We start from the raw sequence: 13,250 nt of genomic DNA, 5'->3' as shown, positions 1-13,250 counted from the left end.
GGGGCAGTTGCCTGTCTAACAATAATAACATGTTTGCACAGACACAAACACACACAAACACTCACACATACTTCAGTCACACACTCAATCTTATTTTAGCACTGAACCAGGGATGTAGTGGAGGCTAAACGCAAGTAAGCACAGTTTATCCACCTCTGAAATTTCAGAAATAGAGTTTATCCAGCTCTTATTAGAGTTTATCCACCTCTATTCACCAATTGCAACTTTTAACATTCAAAAACCACACTGTATTATCCACATTCACATTATGTACAGTCATGAACACTCTAGGAACCATTTAATACCACTGATATTGTTATAAACATTGGACAATAACCTCCACCATCATCAAACATGTTCTGAATGCCTTTTTAAAAAAATCTGATACCGCATGGTGCAGTCCACCTCACCTCACAAAATTCATAGTTTATCCACCTCTTATCTTACCACTACATTCCTGCACTGAACACATATCATTAATTGCTGCAATGTTGAGGAACTGAAACCCGTAAATGTTGCTCTCTCTTACAAGTATAATGTGGTGTAACAATAAATAATCTATAAACAATCTTGAATCTTGTCCCGAAAATGCCGACTATTACCAGATGGTTCTTCTTCATTCACTATTCTGGTGAAAGGCTGCTTATACTTGAGCTTACCAGCCAATCATATTACGCTCCTCTCCTCTGTGCTCCTGAAGCAACATGTTAATTTGCTGGAATTGTATATGGTTCGGTCCGAGCCACTGTACTCTACCACTAGGACTGCGTAGAACACCTAGAATCTTCTTGTGCACACACACATACAGAACAGACACCTAATGACAGAACAGGCAGACAATCGTGGACTGCACCTTTAAAGACGGAGAAATCACACACAGACATTTCAAGCTAGGCTTTTTGCAACACTACAGTGTTAAGCTCCTGCTGGAACTTCAAGTGGTGGCGGACGCCCACCGCCCCGGGAGCGGCAGACATGGAAAAGGACAGGAAGGGCATGTGGGGAGGCCGCGCTGGATGTCACCCGCCGCGTTGAGAGGACGGGTCAGAGCTGTGCAGTGGCCACATATCCAAAGCTGTCAACACCAGGGAGGTGGACAACTCTGTCCTGCCCTCTGCGCCCGATCACAAGATCAACAAGGCGAAAGCTGTTTTGCCTCCACCCCCACATCAACCTGTCAGGCCTGAAAGGCAGTGTGATTTGTGATTGAAGGGCGAGTCGGCAGAAGAGCTGCGCAGGTGTCTGGTGCTGAAGAAGATTACATATCATCCAAAATCACAACCAAAGAGACGGAGAGGAAAAAAAAAAATCCTCCACCGGACTGAACTTTTGATGATACCGCAGCTCTGCACCACAGTCATGGTCAGCCCTGCGGTCTCTAGCATGAGCTGTATCTGGGTACTGGGTTTGTGCTCGGGGCTCTTGCCTTGGTTGTGTCTGACGAGCCCCATCCTGCCTCCTGATGACAACCCTCGGGCCAAAGACATACAGGACCCTTCTCTGCTGGAACAGTCCGAGGATGTGGACATGCAGGAGTTACTGGGAAACTTCCTCTCTGTGCTGAACCTCACGGATCGGGGAGGCCCGTGGGCCCCTGGCCCTCCTCAGCCCCCTGCTTCTCGCATGGAGCCCCCAGAGTACATGCTGGAGTTGTACAACCGCTTTGCAAACGACCACACGGCCAGGCCCACAGGAAACACAGTGCGCAGTTTTAAGAACGAAGGTATCTGTACATACCTATACATCTATTTACACATCAATCTGTGCATGCATCTTTAAATTGGCAAAGCTATCCCGTGTAGACAAACCATTATCTGGCTAAAAATATTGATCTGTATTTTCATTTAACCTTATTTCACCAGGAAGTCACTTGAGATTAAATGTCTTTATTGAGGGAGACCAGATGTAGATTCTGCAAAATTGCAATTCATGGAATGATTTCATATGAACCTTGGAAACAGTTGGAGAATTTTTGGTATTGCAGATTCATTTTGTTTTTGTTTTTTTATACTGTGTGTAGGACAGGTCTTTTGTGTACAGAATAATCTTTATCTCAGAACATGATTTTTTACCTACACCTGAATAATAATTCTTATGGTAATAATAAGTGCATGTACGCACTTTATAAACGTATCCAAAGTACCTTAGCAGCCATTTCTATTTCATTCAGTTCTATTTCATGACACTGGGCTTCAGATTGTACAATTAACAATATAATATTATATACTTACTTAGTTCAAGGATTTACTGAAAATAATATTGAAAATAATAATAATATTGAATAATATTATTTTCAGTAAATCCTTGAACTAAGTAAGTCTTTCCTACATACTGACAAAGATCATGTGCACCATAGCTAAAAAGTTGTATTTCAGCCAGTACTCAATATTCGTCTTCTGCATTATGCAAAACATTGAATGCTAAATTTTGTTACATACTTTTAATCAAAATTGATTTCATCATGTACCATGTGTGTTTGATATTCCAGACTCCTCCCCAACCATTGTGACAAACAAGGGTGTGAGGACACACCCACTCCTGTTCAACATCTCTATTCCCTTTCACGAACGCGTCATCAACGCTGAGCTTCGCCTCTATGCACTCGTGCCACAAGATCTCCACTGCCTCCCGAGTGGAGAGCACAAGGTGACCATATTTGAGGTTCTTGAGCAGGAGGGACAGTGGAAGGATGGAGGGGGCACTGACCAGAGAAGACCCGAGAAGGTTCCCGTTAAGAGGGAGGAACTCCTTTCCAGGCACATCTGTGTCAAGGAGAGCGGGTGGGAGGTGTTTGAGTTGACAGATGTCGTTCAGCGCTGGAAGGATTCTGACCGCCCAACTCACTATCTGGAGGTCCGCATTGACAGCTTTCAATTTGAAGGTCAGGCGAACCAATTCAGTTGCGATGATGAGTCAGAGGACTCAGGACTGGCTGAGTTGGACATTGACCGAGACGTCTCTGGGAAACACAACTCTGTGTTGATTGTCTTCTCTGACGATCAGAGCAAAGACCACCAGGAGGAAAAACAGGAGATTGATGAGCTGATTGAGCACGAGTTTGAATTACTGGGTGGGAACGAGCTGTGGACAGACTCAGAGGGCCCTTCCGAGGAGTTCCAGGATGAGGAGAGGCTGATGCAGATACGCTCCAACATGATATATGACAGGGCGCCCCGAGTGCGCCGCGGTGCTGCCGACGAGTACTGCAAGAAGACTCCACTATACGTCGAGTTCAAGGAGATTGGCTGGGATAGCTGGATTGTGGCTCCAGATGGTTACCAAGCCAACGCCTGCCGTGGCCTCTGCCAAGTTCCTCTCACACCTGATGTCTCACCCACCAAGCACGCTACCATCCAGTCCCTGGTCAGCTTCAAGTCCCCCAAGAGGGTCTCCCCACCCTGCTGCGTCCCCACAAAACTGGACCCGATCTCCCTCCTGTACAAAGACCAGAAAGGCGTGGTCACTCTCAAGCATAAATATGAGGACATGGTAGTGGCTGAGTGTGGCTGCAGATAGTTAGGAAACCCAGCTGCAGCATGTGGACACAACCAAGTTCAGACTGTTACACTTCTCAAAGCAACATGAGATGACATGAGATCTGAAGTGCCCATCTAAACTCATCATGCAAGGACCCACCACAACAGTCGACACAGCCTATTTTTGATCGTTTGATCGTTAACATCGATCTTACAAGTAATTTGATAAATAGACATTAGTGTTTCTGCAATATTGGTAGATATTTCTGCATAGTTGCCTTATTCACACATGGCTTCATGGGCAGGATACCACAGGCTCTGAGCACAGTTGCTATGAGCAGATGCTTGGAGGTTATAATGGAGGCTATATGGGGGAATGGACTTTACTAGCTTCTTATTAATGTATATTTACAATTTGTAAATTGTGAGTTGTATTTTATATTATATGAAACAAATGCTTTATGATGTAGACTGCAATGCTGTCAATATTTTATCATTTCTAAATAAATGAAAAATGAATTGCAGTTGTGACAGGGAGTGCCTGTAAGTTACAACTAAAACAATCTTACAAATGGAGATATGGCCTTTGGAAGAAGGTGATTATCACATCCGTAACATGTAATGACATTTATAGCGGAGAATAGTTCACACTTATGATATAAGCAGACAAACCTATCCAATTTGTGACTAACGTCAGAAGGTCCCCTGGCTCCACCCCCGACACCAGTGGGGCCACATGCCACACGCACTTCTGTCTCCAAGTCCTTTGGGCCTCAGTGATAAGGAGGTGTTGGACCTCGGAGACTCGCGGCACATCACTCAGGGCAAGACCTCCCGTCCAAGTGGGGAGCAGCTGGGAGAGAGTGCTGGCAGATTCCTGGGCTCCCAACGGCCATAGTCCAGTGCAGTCCAACACCTTCCCTCCCCACCTGGCCCCAATTCCAAGCTCTTGTCCGCAGAGCACCGTGTTCCGGTTCCTCTGTTTTCCATGGTGCAGAACATAAACAGTGATGACAATCTTCGGCCAAGCAAGTGCCTCACACCTTAGACATATCTATGGTCACAGATATTGGATTTAACCTAAGCTTCATGACATTTGTTTGCCTAACATTTTTGTGTTATCCTGATTGCTTATCATCTTTACCTTGTCAAGTACTTCCTGATCACTACTGAAAAACAGAAAAGAAATAGTCTGAGTGTTCACTGATTTATTGGTGTAATCTGGTGGTTTGTTTTTCTGCTAACTGACACTTCTTGACAAGCAGTTGTGTCAGAGATGATGACGTTGATGATCAAGAAAGAGGCTGCCTAGTAAAACAAAATCAGACAGCAACAAAGGCAACCAACAAATAAATTAACTGATTCATGAACAGGCCTAAAAACAGTTAATGTCAGCCCATAGGCATATCCCTCTCTCACTTGTACTCTAATTGCCTAATAGCTGCTACCAAGCAAACTTATTTCAGTGTGCACAACCACTTTACTACCCCATTTTGTAAAAGCTGTTAACTGGTGAGGTTTTGACAGACCTGGTCTATTGTGTAACACTCACAGTAAATGTTATTAGGCAACTGCTTGCACTCTTGTATTGTAGCCTATGATATTTATATGCTCCATAATAGCATATAACATTCTTTCCCTCCATTTTCTCCATAAAGTCTTATAGTGGGGTCCTTCAGGCAGTTATTTAAAGCGATGGTTCGGAGCAATTTCACCCTAGGGTCCTTTGCACCATGACCCCAAGCCAAACACCCTCCCAGAACCTGTTTTCCCTTGGTCGAACCCTGGTCGAGTATCGCTGTCAGAAAGTAATGAGTTTCTGCAGGCGTAATGGAACCAACTTTTATCTCGTAAATTACCCCACAAATAATGCCCTGAATGGTACGAAACTTCTACAGTATGTTCTTTATAAAACGAGGCATTGAAAAGTTTGTAGGTACACCAGGAGTTTATTTAAATAATATGATGATGGATGCTACTATCTGCTACTATACCGCTGCGTCGACGTTACTTTCGTGATTTGGGAAAAGCCCGTAAAAGTCCTGGCAGGAAGCGATTACATCAACGTTTTTTGGTATATCCAGTTTTTAATATATTTTTTTCCGACGTGTTTACAACTTAGTGTTAACTAATAATTGTTGCAAACTGGTACTACGAACAAAATATTAGTGCATTACTGGATCTACATCCTTATGCATGCTTCCTGCCAGGACTTATACGGGCTTTTCCCAAATCACGGAAGTAATGTTGACGCAGCGGTATAGTAGCAGATAGTAGCATCCATCAGGCAAGTGTTATTTAAATAAACTCCTAGTGTACTTACAAACTTTTCAATGCCTCGTTTTATGAGTAAAGAACATACTGTTGGGGTCAGATGACGTCTGTGTTATGCACCTGTGGTTGCTCACGATAATTGGGTCACGTGGTGTTGGTGGCGGCAAGGTTCATAATATTACCTGCTATGTGTTTTTGTGAATGAACAGAGGGGGTGATGGGGGAAGCCTTACTTTTTGCTGACCGCATTTTGATGACTGTTGAATGGAATAAGCTGTTGTGGAAAACATTAAACTTGTGGATTTTAAGAACTGGATTTATTGACGTTTATGAACTGATACTGAGCTGTGTTGGATATTCTGGAGATGACCGTTTTCTACAATAAAGGAACTTACCTTTATCGCTACTGGAAGTTCTTGAACAGCACGTCGGGCAAGTTAGTCTCCCCTACTTAGCCTCTCGGCGACCAAAGTTTTGAGTCGCCCACATTTGTCAGCAAAAAACTCGGCAACGGAGCCTTCTACAAACGCTGAGAAACCACGAGGCCACTCACGATTAGGCTACTACCTTTCATCTACGAAAGCGGCCAGTCTGACAGAATCGCGGCAGGCCTACGGAAGGCGGTGGTATGTAATCTGTGTTTTATACTAGGCTACTGCTTACGGTTTGGAACGCAGTTTAGCCTACTTTGAATCGGTTACTGCAACGAGAAGACGTCTGTTTGAATAGGCCTATGGCGGCTGCTGCTGCTGCTTGGTGTCGTGTAGGCCGCTTGCCTTAAGAACACTGAATATCTGACGTGTGTGGTTTTTGCTTCCATGTGTTGATCAAACAACCCTGCTCAGAGATTGCTGTGGCTATTGACATTGTTGTTTTCTGTTGAAATTTGTATCGATGCTCATTGTCTCGCGAGTATAAAATGACTGGATCAACAGCTTGTTCAATTGTTGACAAAAATGAAAATGATAAAAATAAAAGACCAAACACACTCACAGAAAAGGCTCTTGCAAACAAAATTGGAGCAATTCAGAAAGAACGTGAAAGGGAAGTAGACAAAATTAAGAGTATAATACCCTTGCTTAAAGAGCTTATGAAGGATGATAAAAATGCTTCACAGGTCAAACTACAGCTCAACAAATTAATGGAATTGTCTGAAAATGCTAGTTCATTACATGAATCTTTGATTCCTTTAATTCCCTCTGATGAACGTGACAAACAAAATACATGGTTCTCCAGTATCACTAAATACAACCAGGATTTCACAGAGGATGTTAAAATATGGCTTTCAGAACTAGATAAACATCCAAGCAGGCCATTAGAACCAACCCAGGATGTAGAGCTACCCCAGAAAGTTCCGCCAGAGGCAGAAAGTGGTGTTCAAAATGGAATAGAAAAGGAACCTCAATCTGTTCTGAATCCACAATATGATATCCAGGATGAAATATTGCCATGTGACCGCATATCAAATCTTGGTAGTGGTTTAAAATCAAACATATCTACAACCTCATCTGCACTGCTCAAAGCAGAGGCTGAAGTGGCCGCCTTGTATGTCCGTCAATGCATGCTCAAAGAAAAGCACGCTCTTGAACAGGAAGAGCAACTGAGGAGAAGGAAGGAGCAGCTTCAACTCGAAGAGGATATAGCTGCGTCTGTTGCAAAGGTGAATTTACTGAGAACTGGATCCATTGTCCAAAGTGCCGCTTCACGGAGATCAAACTGAATGGAATCATATTTTCAAACCAAAAGAAAAACCTTTGACACCCTTGATGCTGATACCTTTGTGTCACATGAACATAATGGAAAGAAAAAAATGTTCATTGGAAATACAGCACCTAAGTTAAGTACAAAGCAACAAACAATGACAAGTAAGTTTACACATCTCCACAAGGGGCCTTCAGATCCGTCATGGAATGCGATCAAAAATGATATATCTCCAGAAATTCAACCGAGACCTTCTCAAACACTTAACGGGAATCAGTATATATTTTCTGTAATGGAGAAACAAAATGAAATAACTAGTATGTTGGTGCGTCAACAAAGTCTTTCACAACTCCCAAAAAGAGAAATTCAAACATTTGACGGTGACCCTCTGCACTTCCATACTTTTATGCGATTATTTGAAAAGGTCATAGAGGCAAAGGCTGACAACTCTGACGACTGCCTGCATTACCTAGCACAGTACACCAGGGGGCAACCTAATGAACTTGTTAGAAGCTGTCAACATATGGCCGATGGTACTGGATACATGAAGGCAAAGACTTTGTTATATGGACATTTTGGAAACGAGCATGTCATTGCATCTGCATACTTGGCTATAATACATTCATGGAGAGTAATTAGATCAGAGGATGTGAAGTCTCTTCAGGCATATAGTCTCTTTTTGCGTCGGTGTTGCAATGCAATGGATGAGGTTCAAGGTCTTAATGAATTAAATACTCCCTCCAATATGCTTGCTGTGATTAAACGATTGCCTTATGAGTTAAAAGATAAGTGGCGAACAGTGGCATGGGATATTCAGGAGAAGTATCACCGCAGAGCTGCATTTGTTGACATTGTTGTCTTCCTTGAGTGTCAAGTGAAAATTGCCACAGATCCGGTCTTTGGGAATTTATGTGAAGTTCCACCTACTCAAGCAACTGCTAAAGATGGTGTCAGAAGAAGGCACTCACCTCGGCCAAAGGCTAGAGGAAGTAGCTTTGCCACGACTGTCACCTCAGTGGAGAAAGAGCGTCAAACAGAGGAAAATGTTAGAAATGGATACTTACCTGAAGGGAAATGCCTCTACTGCAAAGGTGCACACATACTTCAGTTGTGTACTCTACTGGATGACAAGCCACACGATGAGAAGACTGCCTTTCTTAAAAGGAATAGTATCTGTTTCGGCTGCTTGTGTCCTGGGCACATCAGTAAAGAATGTAGGAAACGCCTCTCATGTAAAATCTGTAACTTAAGACACCCAAGTATACTCCACATCCACCGAGAGAGGAATGATGATGATCTTAATCACGATGCAGATCGTTCTCTTGTTGCAGTCCAGACAAGTGGTCTTACTGGGGCCGGTGAGCAAGACTGCAAGCTTGCCATCGTCCCAGTAAAGGTAAAGTCAAAGAAAAGCCAAAAAATAATCGAAACATACGCCTTTCTAGACCAAGGGAGTTCAGCATCCTTTTGCACAGTGGGTCTCATGGATAGGTTGAATCTTTCTGGGAGAAAAACGAGGATTCTCTTGCGTACGATGGGACAAGAAAAGATTGTGGACAGCTGTATTGTTTCAGACTTGGAGGTGTCTGGATTGGATGGCAACTTGTTTTGGGAAATGCCAAATCTTTTTACACAGCGTAAAATGCCCGTTAACAGATGTTACATCTCAAGACAGCAGGATCTGAGTGACTGGCCACACTTGAAGCAGGTTCATCTGCCTGATATAGAAGCAGAGGTTGAGCTTTTGATAGGTATGAACATGCCCCAAGCCTTGGAACCTTTGGAGGTCATTCAGAGTGTTAATAAAGGTCCATATGCCATCAAGACTGTGCTTGGTTGGACGGTGAGTGGGCCATTAGACAGAGATTCGACAATGTCTAATAATAGTAAGACAGCAGAACAACGTGCAATTAACCGGAAGAGGAGGATCACCAGGGACAAAGGTTTCCAAAGACCAAGATTACGCTGGTTTTATGAATAACCTCATCCAGAGGATCTGCACAAAGAGCACATCATTCGACATGACCTCAGGACTCACGAGACATTACTGACGCATTGATAATTGGCTATGTGCTGGTAACCTCTGGCCAATGACTGAAATAAAAAAAACATTAAAAAAGCAAACAAAAGGAAGAACCACCCTTGAATGTTTTTGTATTGTCTTATGCAGAATTTGTGATTTATTGTAATTATTACTGCGTAATAACTGTAATAATTAGGGGCCGGAATGTTGGGGTCAGATGACGTCTGTGTTATGCACCTGTGGTTGCTCACGATAATTGGGTCACGTGGTGTTGGTGGCGGCAAGGTTCATAATATTACCTGCTATGTGTTTTTGTGAATGAACAGAGAGGGGGTGATGGGGGAAGCCTTACTTTTTGCTGACTGCATTTTGATGACTGTTGAATGGAATAAGCTGTTGTGGAATACATGAAACTTGTGGATTTTAAGAACTGGATTTATTGACGTTCATGAACTGATACTGAGCTGTGTTGGATATTCTGGAGATGACCGTTTTCTACAATAAAGGAACTTAACTTTATCGCTACTGGAAGTTATTGAACAGCGCGTCGGGCAAGTTAGTCTCCCCTACTCAGCCTCTCGGCGACCAAAGTTTTGAGTCGCCCACACATACTGTAGAAGTTTCGTACCATTCAGGGCATTATTAGTGGGGTAATTTACGAGATAAAAGTTGGTTCCATTACGCCTGCAGAAACTCATTAGTTTCCGACAGGGCTACTCGACCAGGGCTCGACCAAGGGAAAACAGGTTCTGGGAGGGTGTTTGGCTCGGGGTCATGGTGCACTCCGAACCATCGCTTATAACTACTACATTAGTTTGGGAAAGTTAGACTTTTTTTCCGCCAATCTGCAAAAACTTTTCTTACCAATAGCTTTTTTTTACTATGTGTTCCTATAGGTGTCTAGTAACACCTCCCAACTTATCCACGGCCAAATCCTCGGGGAAACACCTGGAGAGCCCATCAAGTTTAGGGTGCCCAGAGAGACTGGGCGAAAATAATGAAAACATTTTGTTGACCAATATTAGCTTTTGAGATGTCTAACTAGGGGTTTTTAGGGGTGCTGAATCTATCCCAACCATAAGTAGTTTGAGTAAAAATTACTCCAAGTCCATAAAAAATCCATAACAAGTGGTTTTATTTAACAATTACAAAACAAAACTTTCTTAATCAGTTTAAAATTTAACAAACCTCATCCCTCAACTCCCCTGCACTTCCTCGCTCCTGTTATCTTCTGGCTGGTTGATGTTCTGGCAAGAGTTACCATGAAATATACTTGACTCCTTGCTTTTTACAGCAGCACCTGAGAGTGTCACAGATGCCTGCACAGTTGCAGCTGACAAACTTCAGAAGGTAGTCTGCAATGGGATCTGGTGTGACTGGTGCATAATCATGTTCTCCTTGTTTCTATCCACACTCAAGGACATCTAGTGATGGATTTTGTAGCAGTAGCCAATCTCTGGTCTGGAGATATGCCCGCAGAGAATGCTATGCTGCACTTCCTGTAGTCGGAGGTAGTTTCTAAGGCTTGACACTAGTTATGTTGTCCTCACGAGTTTTACATGTTGCTCACTGTCCACCCTCAACGTTGGACACTCTTTTCTCTCTCTATCTATCTCTCTCACTCACTCACTCACTCACTCACTCACACACACACACACACACACACACACACACACACACACACACACACACATTTATGCACATTGACTCTCTCACAAACACATTCACAACCACACACCCACACATCTATGCACATTGACTCTCTCACAAACACATTCACAACCACCCACCCACCCACACAAACACATATGCACACACTTACAAATAAAGTTCACACCTTCACTGATACTGTCTCTCTCTGTCTCTGTCTCTCACACACACACACACACACACCACACACACACACACACACACACACACACACACACACACACACGCACAAATACACACACATGCAAAATGTCCTTTCTCACACACACCATGTTGAGACAAAACTATCTGTGATTATAGTACCAGTGTGTTACACGCAAAGTGTGTGTGTGTGAGAGAGAGAGTCCAATGCGGAGAGTGGATGGTAATCAACAAAATGTAAAACTCATGAGGATTAACTGAGTTAATATTTTTGTAAATATTTTATTATATCTTTTCATGAGACAACACTGCAGAAATAACACTTTGCTACAATGTAAAGTAGTGAGTGTACAGCTTGTATAACAGTGTACATGTGCTGTCCCCTCAAAATAACTCAACACACAGCCATTAATGTCTAAACCGCTGGCACCAAAAGTGAGTACACCCCTAAGTGAAAATGTCCAAATTGTGCCTAAAGTGTTAATATTTTGTGTGGCCACCATTATTTTCCAGCAGTGCCTTAACCCTCTTGGCCATGGAATTCACCAGAGCTTCACAGGTTGCCACTGGAATCCTCTTCCACTCCATGGCGACATCATGGAGCTTGTGGATGTTAGAGACCTTGCACTCCTCACCTTCCATTTGAGGATGCCCCACAGATGCTCAATAGGGTTTAGGTCTGGAATAATGCTTGGCCAGTCCATCACCTTTACCCTCAGCTTCTTTAGCGAGGCAGTGGTCGTCTTGGAGGTGTGTTTGGGGTCGTTATCATTCTGGAATACTGCCCTATGGCTCAGTTTCCGAGGGAGGGGATCATGTTCTGCCTCAGTATGTCACAGTACATGTTGGTATTCATGGTTCCCTCAATGTACTGTAGCTCCCCAGTGCAGCACTAATGCAGCCCCAGACCACGACACTCCCACCACCATTCTTGACTGTAGGCAAGACACACTTGTCTTTGTACTCCTCACCTGGTTCCCGCCACACACACTTGACACCATCTGAATCAAATAAGTTTATCTTGGTCTCATCAGACCACAGGACATGGTTACAGTTATCCATGTCCTTAGTCTCCTTGTCTTCAGCAAGCTGTTTGCGGGCTTTCTTGTGCATCATCTTTAGAAGAGGCTTCCTTCTGGGACGACAGCCATGCAGACCAATTTGATGCAGTGTGCGGTGTATGATCTGAGCACTGATAGGCTGACCCCCACCCCTTCAACCTCTGCAGCAATGCTGGCATCACTCACACGTCTATTTTCCAAAGACAACATCTGGATATGACGCTGAGCATGTGCACTCAACTTCTTTGGTCGGCCATGGCGAGGCCTGTTCTGAGTGGAACCTGTCCTGTTAAACCGCTGTATGGTCTTGGCCACCGTGCTGCAGCTCAGCTTCAGGGTGTTGGCAATCTTCTTATATCCTAGCCATCTTTAGTCAAAGTCAAGGTCAAAGTCGGCTTTATTGTCAATTTCTTCACATGTGAAGACATACAAAGAGATCGAAATTACGTTTCCTACTATCCCACGGTGGAGACAAGACATATTTTACCAATTAGGTCCACAGACAAACATAACATTCAAGTGAACAATATAAAAAGTAAAAATAAGAAGGCACATACAATGAAGAAATAAGAGCAGCAAAATTGGGATGAAATTGTGCAATTGTGCATACAGTATTACAGTTAATACAGTTAATATAATGGTGCAAAAGTCAGGCCAATAAATGGCTGAGGTAGTTCTGTTTGACCTAAGTATGCAAGTGGCATAGTGGTGCAAGTTATGTAAGAGCAGCAGAAGTGTGTTCAGAAGTGTTTTCAGGACAACAGGACAACAACAACAAGTTGCAAAGTGTACAAGTGGAGTAGTGCAAGTGGAGTAGTGCAAGGCAGCCATTGTGGGTCCAAAAGTCCAGGATGTTATGTAGCG

General features: G+C 43.4%; 1 protein-coding gene across 1 annotated transcript; it reads left to right on the top strand.

The window, feature by feature from the left end:
- Positions 1-817: 817 nt before the first annotated feature.
- Positions 818-4,240, top strand: LOC121698576 (bone morphogenetic protein 10-like). Its single transcript, XM_042080785.1, has 2 exons — positions 818-1,723; positions 2,489-4,240. The coding sequence occupies exons 1-2, from the start codon at positions 1,333-1,335 to the stop codon at positions 3,514-3,516; spliced, it is 1,419 nt and encodes a 472-aa protein (XP_041936719.1). The 5' UTR covers positions 818-1,332; the 3' UTR covers positions 3,517-4,240.
- The last annotated feature ends 9,010 nt before the right edge of the window (positions 4,241-13,250 follow it).

The sequence above is a fragment of the Alosa sapidissima genome, chromosome 23, assembly GCF_018492685.1.
Source record: "Alosa sapidissima isolate fAloSap1 chromosome 23, fAloSap1.pri, whole genome shotgun sequence".
NCBI classification, from domain to species: domain Eukaryota; kingdom Metazoa; phylum Chordata; class Actinopteri; order Clupeiformes; family Clupeidae; genus Alosa; species Alosa sapidissima.
This window is presented reverse-complemented; position numbering and strand designations above follow the sequence as displayed.

Bases quoted from the DNA above. Each gene is read 5' to 3' on its own strand.
- LOC121698576 (XM_042080785.1), top strand. From the start codon at position 1,333: ATGATACCGCAGCTCTGCACCACAGTCATGGTCAGCCCTGCGGTCTCT. The intron at 1,724-2,488 runs GTATCTGTACAT...TTGATATTCCAG, and splicing joins GCGCAGTTTTAAGAACGAAG to ACTCCTCCCCAACCATTGTG.